This window comes from Pocillopora verrucosa, chromosome 8, assembly GCF_036669915.1.
Source record: "Pocillopora verrucosa isolate sample1 chromosome 8, ASM3666991v2, whole genome shotgun sequence".
In the NCBI taxonomy this organism is placed as follows: domain Eukaryota; kingdom Metazoa; phylum Cnidaria; class Anthozoa; order Scleractinia; family Pocilloporidae; genus Pocillopora; species Pocillopora verrucosa.
In genome coordinates, this window is record NC_089319.1 from 12,913,709 (window position 1) to 12,937,210 (window position 23,502).

Sequence of the window (23,502 nt, forward strand, 5' to 3'; positions counted from 1 at the left end):
TACATCAGTATGTCTCTGTTCGCGCGCTTCGCGATAGGTTCGGCGCTAAATAATTTACAATGTTCAGTTTTCTATAATAATCTACAAAACGTAGAGACATGAAGGAATTCCTTTAATCAAACTTCTTGTTTCAGTATGCTGCCCGGTTGTTCAGTCATTCAATTTTTTTTCTCATAATTGAAATGATGTTACGAAACGTTGCGGTTTTAGTTTGTATTGTTTGAAACAGTCGCATCGTTAATTGAACAAATGTCTTCGAAAGTAAACCTGACGAAACGAGTTCAATTTTTTTGTTCTTCAGCTGCACGGACGAGAAAAAAAACTTGGTCGATTACCTCTAAGTTACCCAATCAGCCCGCGTAAAGAAGGGAAAGGTCTAAAAGCTTTTTTAAGTGATGTAAACTTTTAGATAGGAATCAGTCATCCTCAATATGACGCACTCGTCGTGTTGACATTCGAATAAAATCCATTTTGACTTAAAAGCATTTTAATTTTAAAATGAACCATTAAATTACTATTCTGCTTTAATTTTGAATCATTACTGCTTAAATATAAAGAGGCATAAAAGCTATGCTGCTGAACTAGGAAATCCTGAGACCTCGATTACACATTTACCAAATCTTTCTGAGAAACTACTTCCTACATCTGGCTTTTTTAAGGCTGTTATGGAGGACAACTTTCAAAACAAATTGTACAGTCCAGCAAATATCATTCAAAAAATTAACAGAAGGATCTTATCATCAGAAATTTTATCTGGAACTAACAAGGCTGTAAAGAATCTAACCCGCATCGAGATGATCATCTCCATCAATTGTTGTTTGTTTTCTATGTTTGACAATGATCAGTCGTCAGATTTCGAAAAGTAAAGCGCTTCCGACAAGTCTATTTGTTTAGTTTATGGTAATTTTTCTCTGTTTCATCTTTAAATAATTTGATTTACTGACTAAAAACGGAAATCATTTACCGTGGGCACATCTTCCCATAAGGCATTGAAATGACGTGAAGGTGTGAAGTGTTGTTCTCTTGGGTCACAGAACATATTTCTTGCCCACCTTCCCTCAAACTAAAGGCTTTCTGGACTTTCAGTTCATCTACGATGGCCAATAATTTATCAGACCAAAATGAAACATTGTTCCCCTGCAATTACGATCCATCGCTTCTTCTTCAAGTACCACCCTATCTCTACTACACCTACATTGTCACAGCAGCTTTCAACGCGGTCTTTTCACTAACAGCTTCCATAGGAAACGCTCTAGTTTTAACAGCCCTTGTAAAAACCCGAGCTCTCCACTCGCCGTCTAAAGCACTCCTTCGAAGTTTGGCTTTATCCGATCTTTTTGTCGGTTTATTTGTTCAACCCGTATACATTGCATATTGCCTCTCTGGTGTAGTAGGAAACTCGTGGATTCGATGTACTTCCTGGATTGTCTACCCTCTTCTAAGTGATTACTTCGTAGCAGTCTCGTTTTTCACGATGATTACAATAAGCATTGACAGATTTCTGGCTTTACACCTTCGTGCCCGCTATCGTTCAGTCGTCACAATAAAAAAGGCAAACATCACCGTGTTGTCTCTGTGGATAACCAGCTTAATCTTCCCAATTGCACGCTTACTGGCAGGAAAGATCACAATAGTTCTTTCTGTTTCATCGTTCTCACTTTTTATAGTGGTACCAACTTTTACGCACTTCAAAATTCAACGCATGCTTCGCCGACAAGAAAGGCAGGTTTTCAACCAGTTCAACCAGTTTTATCTACACAGAGAGGAAAGCTACCTGTCTATTAATAAGTACAAGAAGTCCGTTGCTGCAATGCGCTATGTTTATGTCGTTCTTATGTTGTGTTATATACCCATAACCTGTGTGGCCATTCTGTATGTCAAGAATGACTCATCCCCACTGATTCTACTGTCATTGGGTAATTTTGCGTTCACATTACTTTTCGTGAACTCTTCGTTAAACCCGATTTTGTATTGTTGGCAAATCAGGCAGGTTCGTGCAGCGATGTGGATGCTTATTAATAACTTAAATCCTTGTTGTTAACCTTTAAGTTACTCCAAAAGACATTGTGTAAGGAGTGGAGTCAGGAATGGATGAATTTCATTTAAGATCAGCAGTGTCGAACTCCTGCACGAAGGCAAAAGTATATCCTCGTCATGCCCTTCTCCCGTAAACCGCCATGCACTGCTACCGGCCTGTCCTTCAAGTTTTTCCGCAGCCCTCCCAAACCGACTCCACTCCCGGCTTTGTCAACTTACAACTGTTCTTTGGTAAGTACACGACGACTGAAATGAACTCTTTGTTACCCCGCAAAAATATTTCAAAACAGGAAAAACAGGGAAAAAAAAAGCTCTACTGGTAAGGGGTTGTACTTTTTGGTGTATTTGCTTTCTGTTCGATTTTGCAAAACATTAGAAACATTCTTCGTGTTTAGGAGAACACTGCAAAGCGCTACGTGACTAGAAAAACAATTGTGTTTCTAATGAAAATTGAAAGCTTTCAGTTACTCATTCGGCCTGAATTCTGATACGCTGAAATATTAAACAACTGTAATTGTCGAAGCTATTTTTTCCTGACAATTATTGTAATGCGAAAACTGATCGGCCGTGTGTACAGGGAAAAATTAATTTAAATGGTATTTAGGCCATAAAGGAATATTGCCTTGTGATGCAAGAACATCTCATGACGTCTGTCTTTCAGTAAAATAAACTGTCATCTGTTTTACTGTTATTTTGTGCCAATTTGATAACTCGAGAGGAAAGAATGGATTTAAAATCCTGATGATTTTCCACTGTATTACATTGGGCTAAAATCATCTAGTACTTGTTACATTTTACTGATTTATTTCTTATCGGTGAAGTCTGGCTCTTACAGATAAAAGTTGCCTCACACAGAAGACATTGCCCTGTCTCTATTTTTCTTCTGTTTCCCTTTCTTCTGTGTGCTAACTAATAGATGTTAAGTGTCATCCGGTGTGTTAACAAAATAGAGACCTTATAAAGCTTTCTCTTGTCAACTTTTGTCTTCTTTTTCAAACACAGCTTTTCAGCTCTGATTAAACTGATCCCCTACTACAAATGTGAGGTGACACAAATGAGCGGGAAAAAGAGGGTTTCGTTTTGTAAGTTCTGACAATGAAAATTGCATTAGAGAATTTTCATAAAAATAACATGCTAAATCTCCTCCCTCAAAAATTATTCGCAGATACTTTGGCTAATTCCTTTCGCATCCCATTCGGTCTCATTTCAAATATGGCGATGACTCCCGTGGAGACTTGGCCCATAGAATAAAGATAAACTTATAAAACCAACCCGATAATCGCATATCCGATTGCTTCCAAGTGTATTGTTTCTGGCACTCAGAAGATCCATTTCCCGACGTCCATGCCATTCGTTATTTGTTTTTTAGCAATTACCGCTGTCCGTTAGACAGGATTTTTAATCAGTTTGTTTGGTCAAACATCCAGAGGTGCTAAGCTTATAAATTCAAGAAGCTTATAAATTCAAGAAGATATCTCCAATGGAAACATCAAAAGGAAGAAGAAAAAGTAAGGTACACTACTTCGATTTCTTTGTCACAGCCGCGTTCAAACTGGGAACGATAACGGTATCGGTATTCGTTGCACAGCGGCAGTTATTATTTTGTATGCGCTGTTTCCAGTAGCAACGCGCGCCAGACTAAAACTAAAATCAAGAGAACATAAAAGTGTGTTGGTTGTACGGTTTCTGTACTGTTTTTGTTGTATTTGTGCACCTAATAACAAGTCGACATGGGTGATATAGAACCTCTCGACCTTCATGCAATCATTGGTTTTGCAGGTACGCGAAACTGTATGATATTTAGCTTCACCACAACTGTGATAGCGCTTTGTAATTTTCAGCGATCTTTCATCCTGAACTGTCATTTAGACGCTGCTAAAATTTCATTTAAATTTCATTCGCATGTTTTTGTAGGTGAGGTTCCAGGAGGTTTGCTGGTTAACAGTGACAGAGAACATCTTATCTATCCTCTTGGCAACACAATCGTCGTCGAGGAAATTAAAGAGGACAAAAAACCAGCTTCTGGTGGGAGAGGATCAGGAACCAAAGGGGGAACCAAAAGTAGGACTACCCCAGAAGATCCAAAGATGCGTCAGAAGCTGTTGTCAGGACACAAAGAAAGATGCCTGGCTGTTTCTTGTCTGGCAGTCTCCAAAAGTGGAAAATACCTTGCATCGGGTGAAAAGACTCACATGGGATTTCAGGCCGATGTTATTCTTTGGGATTTTGAGAAGAGATCCATTAAACATACCCTGGATCCACTGCATAAAGTCAAAGTAGAAGCGCTGGCTTTTTCTCCAAATGACAAATATCTGGTGTCCCTTGGTGGCCAAGACGATGGATCGTAAGTCTATAAAAGTAGATTCTCTATGTGATTGAATTTTATCTTTGGTTTAATGTTTTCTCTAGTTTGTTTCGAACTGATTACTAATTACATCCTTATACCTAAAGCGCGAGGGAAAATTTGATTGAACCAAGGTTGAAATTCAGTTACAGCATCTACTTTTTTCCTAGTGATAACGACACTCTAAGTGTGAGGAAAGGCCATTTATAAAATTTGGGAGACTCTCGTTTGAAAATGTGAGACTGAGACCAAACAATTGTAGCACATAACCCCTTATCTTTGTCATAGCTTTCATCGCCTAATTGCAAGTACACTCAACGATGGGAATTTTTCTGTATTGGAGTAGTAATACTCTCTTTTGCACATATTTTTGTAAATTTAATGCCCTCTTCATCCCATTATTTTCAAGAAATGATGAGTATTTACAGATATTTTTCAGTAATTATGATAATAGTTAGCTACTCTGGGTACCTTTTGACTGAGGCTCCTAAGCTTAAACCCCTGAAAGAAATGCAAGGCTTTCAGACTAAAATGAGCTAAACTATACAGGAAGGAGAGTACAAGCTACATCTGAGACAGTTAGAAGGATCTCAGTTTAGCAAAGGTTTACTGCTTTCTTTTAAAGGCCTTTGACCCCTGATAAAATTAGTAATGAAGAGCTTGAGCTACCAAAGAACAGGAGTTGAAAGTCAGGATAAACAAGTGTATTACATACTGTTTGGATCAGAAAAATCTTTGTACCAAAACATTATATCATTAATACCAACAACAGCCATTAAACAAAATAACTGAGGTGACAAAAAAGACAGCTCTCAAATTGACTGAGTAGAAGCTTTTTGTGATTTCCTTCCAAACGCTTGTCAGAACCAGAGAAATTCAATACAAGATACTTTATGTAATCTATTTTTATACATTAAATGGAGTGATTTTTAGATTCAAATTATTTAAATAATCTCCCATGATGTATCTGAGACATTAGTATACATATTCTCCATACAGTTTGTCATACATTTCCTAAGGTGCTGACAAAGAAAATTTTTCCCAAAGTCAGGAGCCTCTTTAGTTGGTGATCATTTCCTTATAATATTCTCGTGATCTCACCAGTAATTTAGAGGAAATACTGTTGGGAGAAATCAGATGGTAGTCACTCCAAGGGTCAAAAGGTTACGATAAACACTGTTTATACTATTTTTCACATTCTCTATGTGATATGTCATGTTGGAACAGTGCTAAAATAATGCTCTAATCAGAATAAAGCCTTGACCATTAAAACATATTTCTTTTCCAAATTTTTTTCTTCTTTTGCTCACAGAATTGTTGTGTGGGATGTCAAGAGTGGTTCAGCTATTTGTGGAAGTGTGGCAGGTGCTCCAAGTGCAGGGACTACATTTGCAGTAGCTTATGCTAACTTGAGTGATGAGATATTTGTCACTGGTGGAGAGTAAGTACTGCTGATGCTCCTGAAATCTTTAAAGTTTTTATGATTTGATGGTTATATGTTGGAACACTGCAGGGCTGAGAATTTGAAAGAAGACAATAGTGTTAACTATGGCCAAAAGCTATTAACCATCCTAACATCAGTATACATATACTCAATACTATTTGCCATACATTTTCTAAAGTGCTGACAAGGAGAATTTGATTATCATTCAAGGGCTTCTTTAAGTTGGTGATCATATCTTTTATTCTCATGACCTTAATGTGTGATTTAGGGGTGATATCACTAGAAGAAATTCGATTGTAGACACTCTAGATTGTAGACACCCCAATGGGCTAAAAGGTGAAAGTGACTGAACTGGATCTGAAAGTAAATAATTTGTATAACAGTAAATTGACAAAATACAGTTGAACCTGTATTAAGCGGCCCCCTATTGAGTGGTCATCCTGTATTAAGGGGTCAGTTGTGGTAGTCCCAAATTTATTTTCCCTAAAACATTGAAGTTTTCACTTCTATTAGGCGGTCACCTCTAGTAAGCAGTCATGGTCACCCTTAACTGACAAGTCCCAACAGTCTCTTTCTATTATCTCCCACTTTTATTGAATGGTCACCTAACATGGAACCACTCAAATAAATCAAGAACAAGCTTTTAAGTATCTTACATCCATGTTTATCTCTCAAAATCAATGCTGTAGATGTATTTTTGAGTGAGTTTTTGTACATTGATTGATCAATTATGGCATAAAATGGCATTTTTTGCATTTCATTTTTTTTTTTTTAAAAAACCCTATTCTGTGGAACCTTTATTAAGCGGTCACTGTGTCATTCCCCTTGGGTGACTGCTTAATGCAAGTTGGACTGTAAATACAAGGATGTAAGCCTTTGTTTATTTCACAAGACTTTTTCTTATTACATTTCCAGTAATACCTTGAGAGTTTGGGAACTGGATGTTGAAAACCGTAAGATCCGTCCAACTGAAGTTGGTATGGGACAGTTAAAACGAATAGTTAAATGTATTCAGGTGAGTGATGCTAACTGTTTTCCTGTAGATAAAAGCATGTTGTGTTTGGAGCAGTCTGGCCTAAATTCATTAATTTTAACTCTACAATATGATGATTATTTAATGCTAATTTTTTATTAGAATACTCTTAAACATTAGTTAGTGAAATGAGTGCATGCACATTTTATGCCTTGAATGTGAGAATGAAAAGTGGAACTAGAATTTGTACTCTTCTTGAGTCATAATTCACTTTGAAGTAAGTTGCAAATTTCTCGGAATCAGATGACTTTTCAATGACAATGAAGAGAGTTCTTTGCTGAGTTGAGCTTCAAGTTAATAATGGTTTGCACTGAGAAATATGTTATTTCCACACAGGGATATGTTGCTTCAGCAGCATTGTGATGTTTTCATTAACAGGATATATTACTGTCACTCAGTGATCGTTTCCTTTAGCAAGACATTGCAGCTGTAGCTTAGAGAAAAAATTGTTCATTTGTTTGTTTGCTTTTCTCCCAAAGGTACTGTCTCCAGAATGCTTTGCATGGAAATTGTTTTCTTTATTTTTTTTTATGTGTGGTCTTTTTATAATAACCAAAAGATACATTTTAAGTGATGCCAAATGTTTGTAACTATGAATGTAATCAGTGACATAATTTTGATTTTTTACAGATGACTGAAAATGACAGCCACTTCTATTGTGGAACTACCACAGGAGACGTTTTAGAGGTAGACAAAAATTTGCATATTGAAGCTGATGAAAGTTTAACCTGGCAAAATAGGGATTTAACTGCATAAAAGAGCAGGGTGTATATTTCTACCATTTGAACTAATGATGAAACAAAGCCATCTTCAAGTTCGCAAAACCCTTTTATCTGAACATTTACCAAAAAGGGTTTTATGTACCCTTCCCCCTTAAACTTCATTTTTTTCATACAAATGTCTTCAAATCCTCAAATGAAATTTAAAAACTTTTTAATTTGGATAATTTATGCTTAGCCTTGAGGTTCTAATTCATTTCCTTATTTGCATGTGCTGTCAAATATTGCAGATCAATATGACAACTAAACTTATGACTACCTATGGGCCATTGGCCAGTGAACGTCTCAGTCTTGGAGTGCTTGCTATTCGCATTCCACGGAAAGGTGAAATTCTGGTTGGATCAGGAGATGGGACAGTTGCCATCCTCAAAGTTGTTGAAAAAGATGATAAAAGAATAATCAAGAAAACTCAGTAAGCGCATTCTTATAATAATAACTTTTTTCCATCAAATTATTTAATCCATCATCCTGTCCATTTGTCATCAGTCAGTCAGTTTGTTAAAGAATACTATTACGTGGAACCCTTCTTTGAATTTATGGCAGTTTTTTGAGTGAATAAGCAGCTAACTTACTTCGTTAGTTACTCATGCAAAGAAACAGTTGGTGGCTAGATTTGGCTAAAAGTTCTTTGTATAACAGTGTGACCATATAGTCTGATCATCCAGAGTTGAGATTCCAGAGTAGACCCAGATAATAAGTTTCACTCGGGTTACTACTCACTACCCTCACCCAGATGATCACACCACACAATCACATGTTACCCCAGGTTCAAAACATTTACAGTAGAGATAAGTTTGTTCCCATTTACTAGGAAAACTTTGCTCTAAGGTTGTCATGGACACAATATTCTACCACCAGCCATGGTGTGAATGTAGTGGGGTTCACACTGGAAACCACTCAAATTTACCAATATAATCACTGGAAAGTTAGCATACATAGTCATCCAAGTTTACCTATGTTCTATCTTTCAAACCATTTTATTACCTGCTTTCTTATAATGGACCGTGTTGTTTGATTTAGATCTGTCACTGTGGATGGTGGGATAACCTCAATAGCATTGAGAGGCCAAGGACATCAGGTGTGTTCAAAACCCAGAATTATTGAAAAATTTTTAAGTCAACTCTTATGCACTGTGAAAATGGCCAAACTTTAGGATAGAACATAATTTTTTGTATTGCACTCACAAGCACTTTTTTGTGATTACATGCAATCAATCAGTTTTGTGATTGCCAACAAAATTGTTTCGGTAGAGTGAGGTCATTAATAGCATTGTTTTCACGGATGAAATTTGGAAACATCTTTCCCTGCCAAATATCATGGTAGCCCAAGTCTTTCTGGTGATTGAATCAAGTTAGTTAAAGCTGAGAAAGGCTGGAGATAAGTAAAAACAAATAACACAGGGATGAGGGCAGATCATCAGAAAAAAGTGGGATTGGTCTAAATACAAAAATGTGCACCTTTCCCATGTTTTACAGATTTGTATTGTATTAGCTGTTGAAGTGTTCTGAGTTGTGATGAGAATTTGATTAATTTTGATATATTTTTACTTTTTTACCACAATGTTGGTTCAGCAGTAGTATAAAACACAATTTGTGAAAAACAGTTGGTTGAACTTCAGTGTCCATATGTTATTGTAGGACAGAATTAAAACTAATCTTTCCAATATTAAAATTTCTGTTAGCTTTGGTGATGCTCTTTTGATCTATATAATACTTGAAACTTAAATTTTATACTTACATGTCCACCTTTTAAGACATTATGCACAATACAACCTCTAAGTTGTACTTGATCTTTAGGTATTTTTCAGCTTAATACTCAAAGACCACATTTCTTCTTCAGTTCTTTGTAGGCACAAAAAACTCCCAGATTTATCTGTTCAGCTACAGTACATTTGGTGCAAAAGAGTTTGACAGGATAAAGACTTGCCACTACTCCCCTGTCACTGACATCATATTCCCTCAGTAAGCAGATTTAATGTTTGAGAAAGTAACATATAGCCCTATCCTTATGTATGGTTAGCATAATGATTTATTTTTGCACTGTTGATGACAAAAAGAGTTGCAAACTTTGTGCCACGTTTCCCATTCCTAGTGATGGCTATCAATGTTAAACTACAAGTTCTGTAGAACACATGTCCAATCTGAGAAGTTTAAATTAACTTTGCTTTTAGCTGAATTTGCATCTAACAGTTTTTCTCCCAGGGACTCTTTGATCATCAGTATAAAAGTTGCCATTAAGCTTGTGTTTCTCAGTACTTTGTGTCTTACCTTTTTGCTCAAAAGATAAGTCAAGATTAGAACTTTATTGAAGTGTCTGAAACACTTTAGCATGACTACTACCTACTTCATAAGAAATAAAATTAAAAGTCGAGTGAAAATTCAAGCTGAGCGATGGAGAAAATAATCTCACAAGAAACTTTACATTTTTTAGCTACGATGTACATAAAAGGCAGTCCGCTAATTTTTGTAGAGTTCCAAATTCGTCTCATAGCATTTTTAACACAGATTACAGATTGAATTGATGTATGAATTTGATTTTCAGTGACAGTTCAGACTTGTTTCTTACCTGTGCTAAAAGTGAAATCCGAATTTGGTCCACAAAGACAAACCAAGAGATTGTGCGCATCACCGTACCTAACATGACTTGCAATGCTATCGAACTGATGCGCTGTGGAACAAGTATCATAAGCGGTGAGGATTCAAACTCTTTAATTACTAGAAGTGAAAGTTCTGAAACATCTCAGGTATAGAACACCTAGTGCTGAATCTGGTTTCAGTATATGTAATTTAAATTTCTTTGTGGTCAATACCCACCTCCAAATTAATACCACATCAAATTTTATTTCCTTGTGCGCAACAAGAAAAAAAAACTCCTCACGAGGACAGGAAATGTTGTAGTTTCTTCCACAACAATTTTTGTAAAGTCTCAATCTGTGGTTTGCACCTTAACCAAATCGACAAGCATCCATAGAGAGGTCATTACAAACTCTCTTGATTGATTTTTTTTCTCCCGAATAGTATACATTAGTGGTAATAAAGGACGTTTTTTCTTGTTTCGATGGAAAGGGGAATTTTTTGGGAATTACGCCAGGTTCCGTTTGCATGTCATAGACGTCCAAGAATTCCCCCTTTCTGTTTCACGGGTTGATCAACATAATTTAGACATGTCAAACCCTTTAACTCCCAAGATCTGGTTGTTAATTCTCCCCTCCAGCTATTACACATTTCCTAACGAATTAGTATCAAGAATTTGTGTTGGATCAGAAAAACAATTTCTACCTGATAAGTTTGAGAATTCTCAGTGCTTGCATGTCTCCTGGATAATGTCTGGATATTACAGGGATAAATTATCGGTTAATCACTTCTGGGAGTTAAATGGTTAACCCCAGTTGGACACCTGCCACCTCTCCACCTTGGTAAAGAGTGGTGGGGAGAGGATTCGGTCACTGAGGTCATACCACTTTGACATTATTCTTCCCAATGTGTAACGCTACCTCCGTTATTATCCAGGTTGGGACGACGGAAAAATCCGCACATTCACACCAGAGAGTGGCCGCTTGCTTTATGCAATAGACAACGCTCATCAGATTGGCGTCACGGCTGTAGCCACCACTAATGATAAGAAACATATCATTAGTGGGGGAGGGGAAGGTGAAGTTCGTGTCTGGACTGTTGGTGGCCGCACTTGGAAACTCAAAGGAGCCATGAAGGAAAAGCATAAAGGTAGCATTGAAAACCAGTGATAGTCGCTATCTGGCCTAAAATGAATTTACAAATGACTGTATGTTTTCTTGGTATTTTTCTCGATTAACAAGTGGAGAATGTAGCTAGGAAAGCAATAAGACGTTATTTTGCGCATTTTTTCCACTTGTAGAGTGTGTACTTTTAGCACAAGCGTAGTTTCTTAATTTTTTCAAGACGCGTTCGGACTGAAATTTTAGGCTCCTCTCCTTTTTTTTCCACGCGTTTCGTTTTTTAGCTAAGTACACAGAGGTGTCGTAACTTGAGCTGGAGATTATGGGAAACAATTTATTAGATTTCATGCAAGTGTTAGCCAACGTAGTTGGCAGGTTTTTGAAAGCTTTGAAGCGCTGTCCGGTGCGGTGGAGCCGAGAAAACGATCAGCAAAGCTACAAGAGCCTTGGGACGAGTTCGCGGTTCTGTCGTATTTATTTTTATTGAGCGCACAAAACATAGCCCGTTCCTTAGCTTATGCAGATATCAGCTTAACAATTTTAATTTTACTGCAGTTAACTTATAGTGTTTTTCTAAGGTGCTGTTACTTCCATCAAAGTTCGGCGCAACGATCTGGAGGTAAATATTTGTACTGTAAACTCTCGTACCTAGACAATCTCATATTTAATCACTCCCCAACAATAGATTCTGTTTACAGTCTGTGCTAATAACTTTTCCACAAGAGAAAAGTACGAGGCATATGTTCAGCGCACACAAATGAACTCTGGTCGACTATGGATAAATTTCGACTCGGTAAAACCGCCCTGGAGATTTGCAGATCTAACGGTATACTCTCTTTTCTTGTAGACCCCAAAGAGACCGACTCCCCCATCTGTTTTATTACCTTATCAACCTTAATTTTTCTTCTTTTTTCCAGTGCGTCTCAGCTAGCAAGGACGGCACGTGTATTGTTTGGGATTTGGAGTAAGTACATTATCTATTTACCTCCTTTTTTCTGAAACCTAACCTTTGTCAATGATTCTTTTTAACTGTTTACGTGCGGTGAATGAAAAAAACTCTGAAGCCTAATTTTCACTAGCTAGCAGGACGAACATAAAAACAAAAACAACCTCAAGCAAAACAGGTCTTATTTCGTCGTAAGAATGGCTTGGACATAAGAATATGTCAAAGCACAGGGATAAAAGACATTCGACCAGCTTTTGTATGTGCCTGCACGGTCTCTTCGCAGCCGTCTTATTACAGGGATGCGAAGATGAGATTGGTGCTTGCATCGCCTGTTTGGTCTTTAAGAACGATCCAAACCCATGACCGCCACGGTATGTTATTAACTTTTATCTTGGATTGTTCTAGGCAAATGGTAAGGTACACAATCGTGTTTGCTAACACCATGTTCAAGGCAATCTGCTACAATCCACCAGAGAGTCAGATCATCACGGCTGGTACGGACCGGAAGGTAAGCGACCGAATGAGTCATCACCACTAAATGAAGAGACCAGAAAGCTTAAGGCAGAACTTTGAGAAAAGAAGGGTTTAGTTAAATGTAGGTTACGTCTAACCTACACAACTTAATGATTGTAAATGTATAAAACTCGAATATGTGCACTGCGCTGAAGAAACGAATATAAGCTATGAACACAACTGAACTAATAGTTGAAAATAAGACCTGAAAAAAATTCAGGCAATTTACTTTGTATATGTGGAAACTGACAGTTGAGCCGATCTTAAACTATCGTTTTGAGTACAGTCAAACAACTCTTGACTGTAAAGCAGATCATTTTGAAGGAAATTGTTTCGTGTTTATTACGAGCGTAGGACAAGGAAATATCTGGGAATCCCGAGAGGGATTGGACATCAGACTTTCGGCCTTCTATGTTCCACGCTTTGTAGGACAAAAACTCGTCCGCATGTATAGCAAACTCGTGACTCTTTAACACTTTAACTCCCGGAAGTGATTATCATGTAACTTCTCCTTATTATATCCATATATTGTTTAGCAAACAGGTAATCAGAATACTCAAACTTATCAGGTTGAAGTTGTTATCTTGATCTAGCACCAAATTCTCGTAACCAATTTAAAAGGAAATGTGTAGCAGCAAGAGGGGAGAACTAACAATCAGATCTTGGGAGTTAAAGGGTTTAATTTCGTATTGCCAACAGATTGTTTACTGGGAAACATACGACGGAGGGCAAATTCGAGAACTAGAAGGGTCCAAACGGGGATCTATTGATGGTATGGATATATCCTTCGACGGGACACACTTTGTTACTGGTGGCGCCGACAAAGAAGTTGTGGTATGTACACGCATAACCTGTCATTGTTTGGCATCTTAGCGTACTAGTACAATCTATTGGTGGAAGGTTAAGAAAATAAGCAATGGCTATGGTACAAAAATCTGAAGATAAGATGAAGAAACAACTTTACAATGCTTTAAATACTTAAAATTGATTCACGAATTACAAAATAGGTGTTAGCTCGGTGGGTGTACACGGGGGGTGTACAACACTTACATGTTTGTCTTTGTTTATGAAGGATACGCTTAGGTGAAAAATTGACCAATCAAATCTTTGTATGTATCTTCTTAATGTTAAACAATGTGAATATTTTAAAAGTTGTAGAGTGAAAAACTTTAAGCGTCCATAACTCAAACATTCTTTTGCGAGCTAGTGTGTGCAATCTTTAGAGATGACTTTTCTTTGTATAAACTAAGATTTATGAAGAACTTCATGCAGTAATTCACTACTCCGGTGCAAACGTATTACCGAGATTTAGACTTGAAATATATTTTCTTTAGGTCACAGTTGCGTCTATACACTTTTCATTTCTTCTTATTTTTCATTCCTACTTGCTCACTCACCTGACTTTCTTTATGACCCTTGACCTATTTTGATCTTAATTTGTAGGTGTGGAAGTACAATGAAGGCCAAGAGACTCATGTTGGCAAAGGCCACGGAGGGGGGATCACAAGGGTGAAAATATGTCCAAACAACAAGTGGATTGTCTCCATAGGAACGGACGGCAGCATTCTGAGATGGAAATACCCTCATTAAGACAACTAACACTGATTTGTAATTGTATGACTGTGGAACGTTTCTTCTCAAAAAATTGCCAAAGTTTAAGTTTATACCAGTGGCAGATACATGCAACATTTGCTTGGAAATATCACTTTGAGGTGTTTGAAGAGATTTACATGGAAACTTAACTGTTTTGTAATTTAATCAACACGGTTCACGGTTTTGATTGACTTAGTTAGACTATTGTAGGGTGATGACGTTCAGGTCAAGATCATGATGCCGGTGAAAGTTACTATATTATGTAAATTGCCTTGTGTACAGTGAGATTATGGAATTTGACCTTTGTAACTTGGATAATTAATTTTTGATGGGTCAGGCAAGGAGAAAGGGTTTGCTACAATTTTTTTAAAAGTTTCGGCGGTTTGAGTTGGACATCATCATTCTTGAAATATATTTGATTTTCTTTGTTTTATAGTGCTGAAACTTTTTAATTGTTTACTAGTTTAAGGCAGATGTTGGGGCAGACGCAAAACTTAATGTAAAATAATGTGTGTTGTTATCGATAAATCTGCCCACTTTTCATCGCTTGACACCATTTGTGGTAATGAATGGTTTACACGCCATTAAATATAGAGGCCCTATTAAAACACATTCAAAACTACTGGTTAAAGTTCGGGACTTATTGCGTAGGGATTGGTGTAAGTGTGCTCACTTAATGTATATTTTGATAGGAGTTTTTAAGAAACAGCAAACTTGAATCGAAATTTGACATACGAGACAAATATTTTTGAACTTGGATCTTGCCAACTACCCGGACGAGAGGGAAGCTATCGTGTGAAACAGTTCCAAATACTAAGTATTTATCTTGGGTTTGTTTATTATTTCCAAAACGACTTTCTACCTAAAATTTCATACTTTTGTAGTAAAGATCGGGAAGAAAGGGTGTACCCAAGGTAACGCCCCCGAAGGAACTACCTGCCGTTCATTTAAGTCAACTGATTTTAAATTTCAGTGCGGAAGATGAGAAGTTCGAGTTGTTTACACCTTTAGTCACCTTACAGAAGAGCAGAAGAGGTGTTGCCGCAAGATAGTTATTGAAACATTTCACCGGAAGTTGCTAGTAATCGGATCCTTGCGTTTCCGCACAGATTTCTGGGATCGCCACGGGGCAAACATTTTAACTCGCTATAAAGGAAAGTATGGCGAGAGGTTGTTTGGACGTTCAAAAAAGCGATTTTGGCGACATGATGGCTCTCTCGCCGCAGTTTCATCATACATGGATAAAGATAATTTTGTTACGAGGGAAGTTTAAGTTTTTATTAGAATTACCACAAAATGTGTTATAAAAATACCAAAAAACTTCTCTACTTGCGTAATGTCTATTGTGAAATCGTCATCGCGTAATGGTCTCGAAATATTACAAAATTAGCCATAAATCGTTAGGAAATAACTCATTTAAGTCTTTCCAGTTATATTTATATTTGTGCAGCCTGTTTTCATACTTATTGACGTACTTGACAAACAAATTACGACGTTTGAAAATACTACCTCCCCAAAGGAGAGAAGTCGTTGTCAGCGGAGATGGAAATTATTTTTTACCGAGCTGTTGCTCTCTGAAAAGATGAAATAAGCGATGGAAAACATGAGGAAATCTCTAGTTCAAATGATAGTTTGTTTGAGAAAAAATCCAAGGGTCTTTGAGTTGTAACTTTTCTTCTCGAACTCCCTGAAGGATCTTGGCAGGAAAAGCAAGATCACGGGGGAACTCCGGAAGAAACTGTGGACATATCATCAGTTTTGCATCGCTCCTTAAGAGACCAATTTGTATCACTAGTCGTCACAGGAGGGTTCAGTTTTGAGCCAATTATCAACGCTGATTCGTTCTCATTGATCACAAAAAAGAGGCATTGTAGGTATTTTATCACTTTAATATACCACATTAATATATTTAATGCTAAAGCACGCCATTTCAATCTCTTGCTGCCTTGAGGTAACTTTTGCAGCGTTTTATTGTATTACCAAACCACGAAAAAAGCTATAAATAGACTTGACACACGTAAGAAAAAACTGAAACAGCTTAGTTGAGTTATTCCTTGGCGATCTATAGTTAGTTTTCCTAAATTTCGAGACCATTTCGCGATTTCAAATTCTCAATAAACCTTGCGCATGGAGACAAGTTAATCGGTAGGTTTATAATGGTAATTGAAACTGAATGGAGTGCAGTTTGGGCTGAAATCATACGCGTGATTTAAAAATCGAACAAGTGCGCAGCGCGAGTTCGATTTGAAATCACAATCAGACCAAAATTGCACTCCACTCAGTTCAATTACCACTTTATTACATCCATTTTGAAATCGCCCAAATACAGGACTTGGTCAGTTCAAATATTTCATTGATGTAGCACTTAGCCGGTTTGAAATTAAATTCATTCATTTTTGGGGGGAATAAACAAGAGTTTTGGAAACAAAATTTGCAAAATTTGCCACATGATACTTTTTGTCTTTCATTTTCCTGCAATTTAAGTGGTTACTTTAAACAAGCCTTGAAATCTGATTGGTTATTTTGTTTTTAGTGCCGAGCCTCCTCATTGGCTGGGAAAAAGATGGAATTTAAAGTAAAAATGGTGCGATTCGTGAATAAATTGCACCAATTAGAGCCAATCAGATTACAGGGACCACCAGTGATTTCAAAATGGGTGTAATAAATAATGGTAATAAGACCGAGTGGAGTCTAATTCGGTCTGTAGTCACCTGAGTGACTAACAAAATCGAACGACTGCAAAGCGGGAGTCCGACTTGGTAATCACGAGCATTGTTACAGAAACAATTGGACGATCGAAGTCCTGTTACCAATTAATCATAACCGTTAAAATTTCCGAAAAAACTGATTCGTTTAAGGCGAATACCTCCGGTAGAAACAATAGGTAAAGTAAAAAATTCCTCTATGTTGGAAATTCCCGAGTGTTTTTTTTTTTTTAGGATAAGTGGTTGTTGCTATGGTTATTGAGATCAATTCTGCGACTGGTGGATTTAGCTGAGTGGACATAGTATGATTGGCTGCTTCAACTGCCTGATTACAGGTGTGCGATTACAGCCAACTGTGCGATTGCACTCTCCGATTACAACTGAACAGAATGATAAGTGAAGAATAAAGCAGCCAATGCACTAATCACATTTTAGGGAATTGTGACGGTTATGCCTACTCTTGAAAATCATTTGAAACAAAATATCAGTCTTCTGACGGTCTCTTTTGCGGCTTGTCTAATGCCTTGAATTCTCCAACAATATAGAAGAGGATTTAAAGAAGATTTGAACAAAACCAAAGTCCCGCACCAATAAAACGCCGCTGAAACATCATCGTTCCATCCACTGAATCGGCCGATGATTTTCAAACAAACGTAAGGGAGATAACAGACACACAGAGAGGCATATACATACAGCGCGCTAACGAACGACTTCCGATATGTCAACATATTGAACGAGCTGTCGTCTGCGTTTCTTTTAAGGATATATGAAGGCAACCTGGAAGCAGTGTAGTGAAAGACTTGCCTTGTTCGCTGCTTCCGAATGGATACATACACCAAAATACAGCACACAGAGGAAATAAGGGCGCACACAAAAATCCCTCCGTAAGTTGCCCCTAGGTACAGAGGGTAATTCCATAAGTACGCTGTTGACATAGTTGCGCTTAAAATATATGAAAATATCAAAGCCATAGTTACCCGTCGAAGTGTTACTGTTTCTCGGTATCTGAATTTTAAGCGCAGTGCTAGAAGGCGGTCCATACTTATGGCTGTCATGGTTAGCAATGAAATTGCACAAAGCAAAACAGACAAAATGTTATGAGTAGCGTGGATTACCCCGTCTTGTTTTGATTGACCATTCGAACTCATCTCAGTTAAAAGATAACCCAAATAAAGTGGATGACCAATCACACCAACGCCGAGATCGGAGAGAGCTAGACCAAAGTACAATGCTTTAGACGGAGCGTGAAGCGAAGATATCTTTCGAAGAGAAATTGCTATCACGATGTTTCCAAAAGTCGCCGTAAATGATAAAAAGACATTGAGTACGCAGTTTCCTATGTATGAAACTAAGAGAACGTTGGATAACTTAGGAACAGATGAGTTGTCGAAGCTTTCATCTACGCTGGTGTTGTTGGAATTAGAATTCGCCATCACCTTCCAGCGGCGAATAGGTGATATGTCTTCGCCTGGCGAGTGCCCTCAAGACAGAAGTCTAGGCGAAAGCAATCTCTGACATAAAGCAAAAAATAAATTGTTCAAACATTTAGACCGGAGCTACAGCAAAGCCAAAATATAGAGACTGATGAAACCCATTTAAGTTAACTTACAAAATGTTACACGCATATTTTGTTTGCATGCCACACATTACGCAACAACGTCAAGTTTTGTCAGGCACTCTAATTTACAAACAGCTGAAATTGTTATCAGTCATTTTAACTCATTAATTTCTCATGTTAATCATTGGCGATGTAAAAGTTCATAATTTCCCCTCAGCCAAACCGATTTCAGTGGAATGTGAAAGTTTTCCGCGAAAACAATAAATTTCATTTCGCCGTAAAAGCTCTGAGAAAATAAAATTCAAAAAACAATTCAACTTGTAAAGAGGTGAGAAAAGCAGAAAACCGACAAAGATTCACTTGATAATTTTAAGCGCTTTGTTTTTCATGTGGGTTTGTAACTCATTGAGAAATGAACGATTTGGCTAAAATAAACTCCATTAACGTACAATGATAAAGCTACTGTCATTCAAATCAGGTAACACTGGAGCGCTGAAAAAAAAACAGTTGCTAAACTTATTCTTTCCTGTCGGAGAACATAGTGCGAAACTCAATAGCTCCCGCATCTCTTCTTTTGTTAAAATATTCGAGAACAATCTTTCAAGTTCCTGTTTTCAATTGCAAATTGGAGACATAGCCAATACAAGCCCGTCGATCCTCTTGGACATAACACCACATTTACATGAGATTATATCTGCATTGGAAAAGTAGTATATTTTAAGAAAGGGATTTTGATCTTAACGTTGATAACCGAACATGAGCCTCAAAAGTAGAATTTTGTGTGATTTATGTTAGGGGTCATTTCCTAGTAAAAAAGCAGATGATAGAAAAACCAGAAAAGAAACTTTCTTAATCAGAAAAAATTTTGCAATCGAAAATCACGTGGGCGATCAAACTACAGTTAACTCAAGTACCCTAAAGCAGTCGTTAGAAAACTACTTAGAATTTTCTTTAACAATGAACAAATACTACTTGTAATAAAACGATTTCACACATCAGAACAACTCTTTCAGTTACTACGTATTCCAAATGTACTTGAATGATGAAAAAATAGCAGCCAGTGCGGTGTCACCAAATATTAAATAACGAAATCAAAGTAGACCGTCTGGCGTTTCCTTCTCACCAAGAGATACGCCTTTAGAACCCAACTCTACTTCTCAGAAGTCGCCACAGAGTGTTTCAACCAGCCGTATGTCTACCAGTTACCTGATGTGAAGTCTGCCGCTATAGGTTACCTCTCACTATAATTTATGATTTCGATTTTCTCCTCAAAAGTCAACTTTTGTGTGTTGAGATATCAAATCCAAATGAATGGTGTCCAAGAGCAGGTGTTGACAGTAATTAAAATGGTGTTAAATTGATCTACCCCGTTGTGACATTTCAACTTACTTTTTGTGTTATTTAGGAACGGCTAAATGGCCTCGTTGTGGGTTTATTTAAATCCACATGTGTAATTGTTTATCTTTAACTCAAGAGATTCGACGTCTCTAAGTAACTTGAATTTCTAAACTTTATGAATAATTTGGATATGATAAATCAAAGTGATTGTTTTGGTTTAGATGCCGCCAGATTGTCGCTTCTCGTCATAAAACAAGAATATAACGAACAAATTATATAAAGTAAAATCACAAATTTTTAAGAAGCATTACAAAATTTATGGGTGGACTTGAAAAGCCTGTTAAAAATCTTAACTGAAAAAAAAAACCTTGAACCAACAAAACCCTTTTATAAATAATATCATTAAAGTTAACGTTACGCTCTCGACAATGTAGTAAACTTGTAAAATTAATTTTACCTATCAATCCCGAATTCGAGAAAGGATATTACTGAATACTTTCAGTAACCATGCTAAACCATTAACAACAATGAAACAAAAATAGGTGTGCTTTTCAATTGAGTGTCATAAAACCGAAACCAATAGCTGCAATCAGAAGAAAGGAAACTACCTTTAAGAGCCAGTGAGAACTCAAATTAAAAATAAAAAAACAAACTGCCTAAAGCGCGGGAAAACGTGGGGAATCAAGTCGTGATTGGTTCTAGTTTTGCATCTGATTGATTAGGAGAGGTGCACGAGTTTTCTAGACCAATCAAAGAGCGAAGTTAAGAAAAACCATTGCAATTTAGGATTACTTTCCACAATTAATTGAAAATTGCTCTAAAAGTGAACCTTACGTAAACGTGATATTATTATTATGCTCAAAATTTTGAGGATAATATTGTATAGGAAAAAATCACGCACTTTTGATTGGCTGAAAAACGAGTGCATTCTTATACAACACGAGTGCAAAGTTGTAACACGAGAGCAAATTACAATTCGGTGTAATAAGCACTGGTAAATTTTGCAAAGACTGCAAATTGCACTTGCCCTACAGGCTCGTGCAATTTTGTTGTCTGAAAAATTTACCCTTGCTAATATATTCCAAATTGCCCTCGAAGACATGTTCTTACCTAGACTAATTTTTGACATAATGCAATTTTTTTCTGCGGTGAGGCTCAAAATCATAGTGCTCAGATTTTGAGCATTATTTTTCCGACCCAACTTTTTTTAGAGTTTTTAAAATCAACAAAGGGGACAAGAAAGCTTGTACTGACGTACATTCAATTCAACGGAAATTCAAATGATAATCGAGTTTATCCTAAGGAAAAAGTATGCCCTGTTATACTCTCCCACCGACGCAGCAGCACAGTTTCTTTAGAAACTTACCCCCTTTATTCATCGATCCCACTTAGTCGACGTTGACGGAAAGTATGTTTATATGCCAGGAAATCAAGAAGAATACGTCGATAACCCTCTTTATTTCCAGAGCGACTGGGAACTATACATAACAGATAAAAATAACAGTAAAAATTGTAGTTAAAAGCTGAAAGTAGTTCAATATCCTAAACATATCGATAAGAATGAATCCGATAAAGTTTCCTTCAACCGGGTTGATAGTAGAAAACTTAGTTGTCTCAAAGGACCGACAAGTCAGTAATGGCAGCCAATGAGCTCCCAAAATAAACGATATGACTATCTCATCTTATTTATCAACCTCACAGAGATCAAATTACCGAACCACAGATGTGCACTGTGGAAAATTGTTTGTCTTTAGAGGTTTGCAGAGGTTTTGTCCAACAACAAGATGATAAAATCTCACTAGTGTCACTTTTCAGTTTTAATGATCTATCCTTTGTGGTCAGAAAAGTGATATGCCAGCAACTATTTGTTTTCTTTTTCAAGTCTATTTCCATAAAATGACAAAATACTGTTTGCGTGACTCGGCAGCATCACTTACAAAACTGACGTGAATCTTATATTGTTCATGGCAGGACATTAGTAAGTGCTGTTGAGCACCAAAAGCTCATTGATCCGAAATACTTCATCATGGCATTCAAACCCTTGAGTTTATTTGCTTTCTTCGTCATAATTCTTCTTCCTCTCGGTAGGTATTGCTATAGTTTTATCATAATTTTGTAATCCATTGATGGCTTGAGATAGAACAAGTCATTTTCATTGCAATTTTTTCCCGCCAAGTGTTTCGTGTCTAGAGTCACATATCGTGTCAAGCCGATATAAAATGTTTATTGATGAAGGACTAGAAACATCATTAAAGAAATGTTCAAAAAAAGAAAGGATAGGAGTTAAACAGCTTTACCTCGGACGGGAATTAGTAAAAATACGCTGAGCCATAATTAGCTTACTCGGTTCCAGTTCTAGTAATCTGGTGAAATGTAAAAACTACAAAACAAGACCAGTCACATGATGTTGGGTTGTTTAACCGTCAATTGTGCTCTCCGCTGTATGTCTTGGTAAACCTTTCTTAGTCTCAATGAGATGTTATACAAAGAACGAAGCAAGTCCTATTTTTGGTAGTTAATCACTTAAAATGTCTGAATCAACTTTTTAAGTCAACACAAAAGAATAAATTCTAGTGACGTTATCATATAGGTTATGCAAATCCATCGATATCTTGTCAAACATAAAACCAGGGGAAAAGATAGTGCCATGCGAATGCATATGGCTCACTTAGGTTAAATTTAGGAGTTTTAAGTTTCACTCAATAGTCATCTGGTCATTTCTAAAATTCATGACTTGACGCATTCAAATTTTGACATAATACTGCTCTGTTCCACTTCATATAATTTTTTTCATTTCATTCATAGAATATTGTTAAACTGGACGCTTATCATTGTGTTTTTGATGCATAAATGTATTTAGCGTGGTTCCACGAAAAACTGAGTAAACTCGAGCCCCTTTTACCAAACCCTTCTGACAAATTCTAGAAACATCAACCGTGAAGCATGGAAATTTGGTGGCTTTTGATTTTTTTTTGCGGATTCAAGGATTGTCCTCGATGTGCATGAATGGATTCCGCAGTCACGGCATTTCTCTATTTTTGGCGGGATAAATAGGCTCTTGTTTTACACATGCTCATGGTTCAGTCAAGCATCACTACCGGAAGACAAAATTTATCAAGTGAGCTGAAAAAAATTTCCTGTTCAAAAGCTTTTGTAAAGAGGCTCTACCCGGGCAGGAGCTCATGGGCTCCTGACGGGGAGGAGTATCATTTAGAAAAACAAGGGTGACCCTCAGATCTCTTAGGTTAAAAATGCAGATTATTGAACCGCGTTAGGGTCAACAAAGAGAAAAAATAAGCACTTGTCAAAATGCCCTATCAAGATGAAACGTGCGAATTTGTGTTTCCATCTAAGTAAGGTATTTTCTATTATTAGTTTTATCAATTATATCTGAGGGACCTTTTATAGACTTTATAGGTCAATACTGGTCGGAGCCACACCCCGATGGCTAACTCTCCGAGTTTTGTGAGCCGTTTCATTGATCATCCCGTGATATGCGTTTCCCCCCCCCCCCCCCG

At 37.1% G+C, this 23,502-nt stretch overlaps 3 protein-coding genes across 3 annotated transcripts; 2 read left to right on the forward strand and 1 right to left on the reverse strand.

Annotated features, from left to right (window-relative positions):
- The first annotated feature begins 981 nt into the window (after window positions 1-981).
- On the forward strand, window positions 982-3,147 carry LOC131779962 (beta-2 adrenergic receptor). The gene has a single exon (XM_059096580.2). The coding sequence runs from the start codon at window positions 1,097-1,099 to the stop codon at window positions 2,039-2,041; it is 945 nt and encodes a 314-aa protein (XP_058952563.1). The 5' UTR covers window positions 982-1,096; the 3' UTR covers window positions 2,042-3,147.
- A 528-nt stretch (window positions 3,148-3,675) lies between these two features.
- On the forward strand, window positions 3,676-15,005 carry LOC131779941 (cilia- and flagella-associated protein 52-like). The gene is made up of 15 exons (XM_059096557.2): window positions 3,676-3,816; window positions 3,952-4,381; window positions 5,694-5,822; window positions 6,741-6,840; window positions 7,489-7,545; window positions 7,868-8,049; window positions 8,658-8,715; window positions 9,477-9,598; window positions 10,179-10,327; window positions 11,147-11,359; window positions 11,910-11,950; window positions 12,249-12,295; window positions 12,683-12,785; window positions 13,490-13,624; window positions 14,234-15,005. Exons 1-15 carry the CDS (start codon window positions 3,768-3,770, stop codon window positions 14,378-14,380), a joined length of 1,962 nt encoding a protein of 653 aa, XP_058952540.1. The 5' UTR covers window positions 3,676-3,767; the 3' UTR covers window positions 14,381-15,005.
- A 2,290-nt stretch (window positions 15,006-17,295) lies between these two features.
- Window positions 17,296-18,587, reverse strand: LOC131779978 (histamine H2 receptor-like). Its single transcript, XM_059096597.2, has one exon. The coding sequence runs from the start codon at window positions 18,519-18,521 to the stop codon at window positions 17,556-17,558; it is 966 nt and encodes a 321-aa protein (XP_058952580.1). The 5' UTR covers window positions 18,522-18,587; the 3' UTR covers window positions 17,296-17,555.
- Window positions 18,588-23,502: the final 4,915 nt, after the last annotated feature.

What these genes read in the sequence shown, in the direction of transcription:
- LOC131779962 (XM_059096580.2), top strand. Translation starts at nt 1,097, where the DNA reads ATGGCCAATAATTTATCAGACCAAAATGAAACATTGTTCCCCTGCAAT.
- LOC131779941 (XM_059096557.2), top strand. Translation starts at nt 3,768, where the DNA reads ATGGGTGATATAGAACCTCTCGACCTTCATGCAATCATTGGTTTTGCA. An exon ending in GAATAGTTAAATGTATTCAG is followed by an intron (nt 6,841 to 7,488) that starts GTGAGTGATGCT and finishes GATTTTTTACAG; the next exon opens with ATGACTGAAAATGACAGCCA. An exon ending in TGGAACAAGTATCATAAGCG is followed by an intron (nt 10,328 to 11,146) that starts GTGAGGATTCAA and finishes GTTATTATCCAG; the next exon opens with GTTGGGACGACGGAAAAATC.
- LOC131779978 (XM_059096597.2), bottom strand. Translation starts at nt 18,521, where the DNA reads ATGGCGAATTCTAATTCCAACAACACCAGCGTAGATGAAAGCTTCGAC.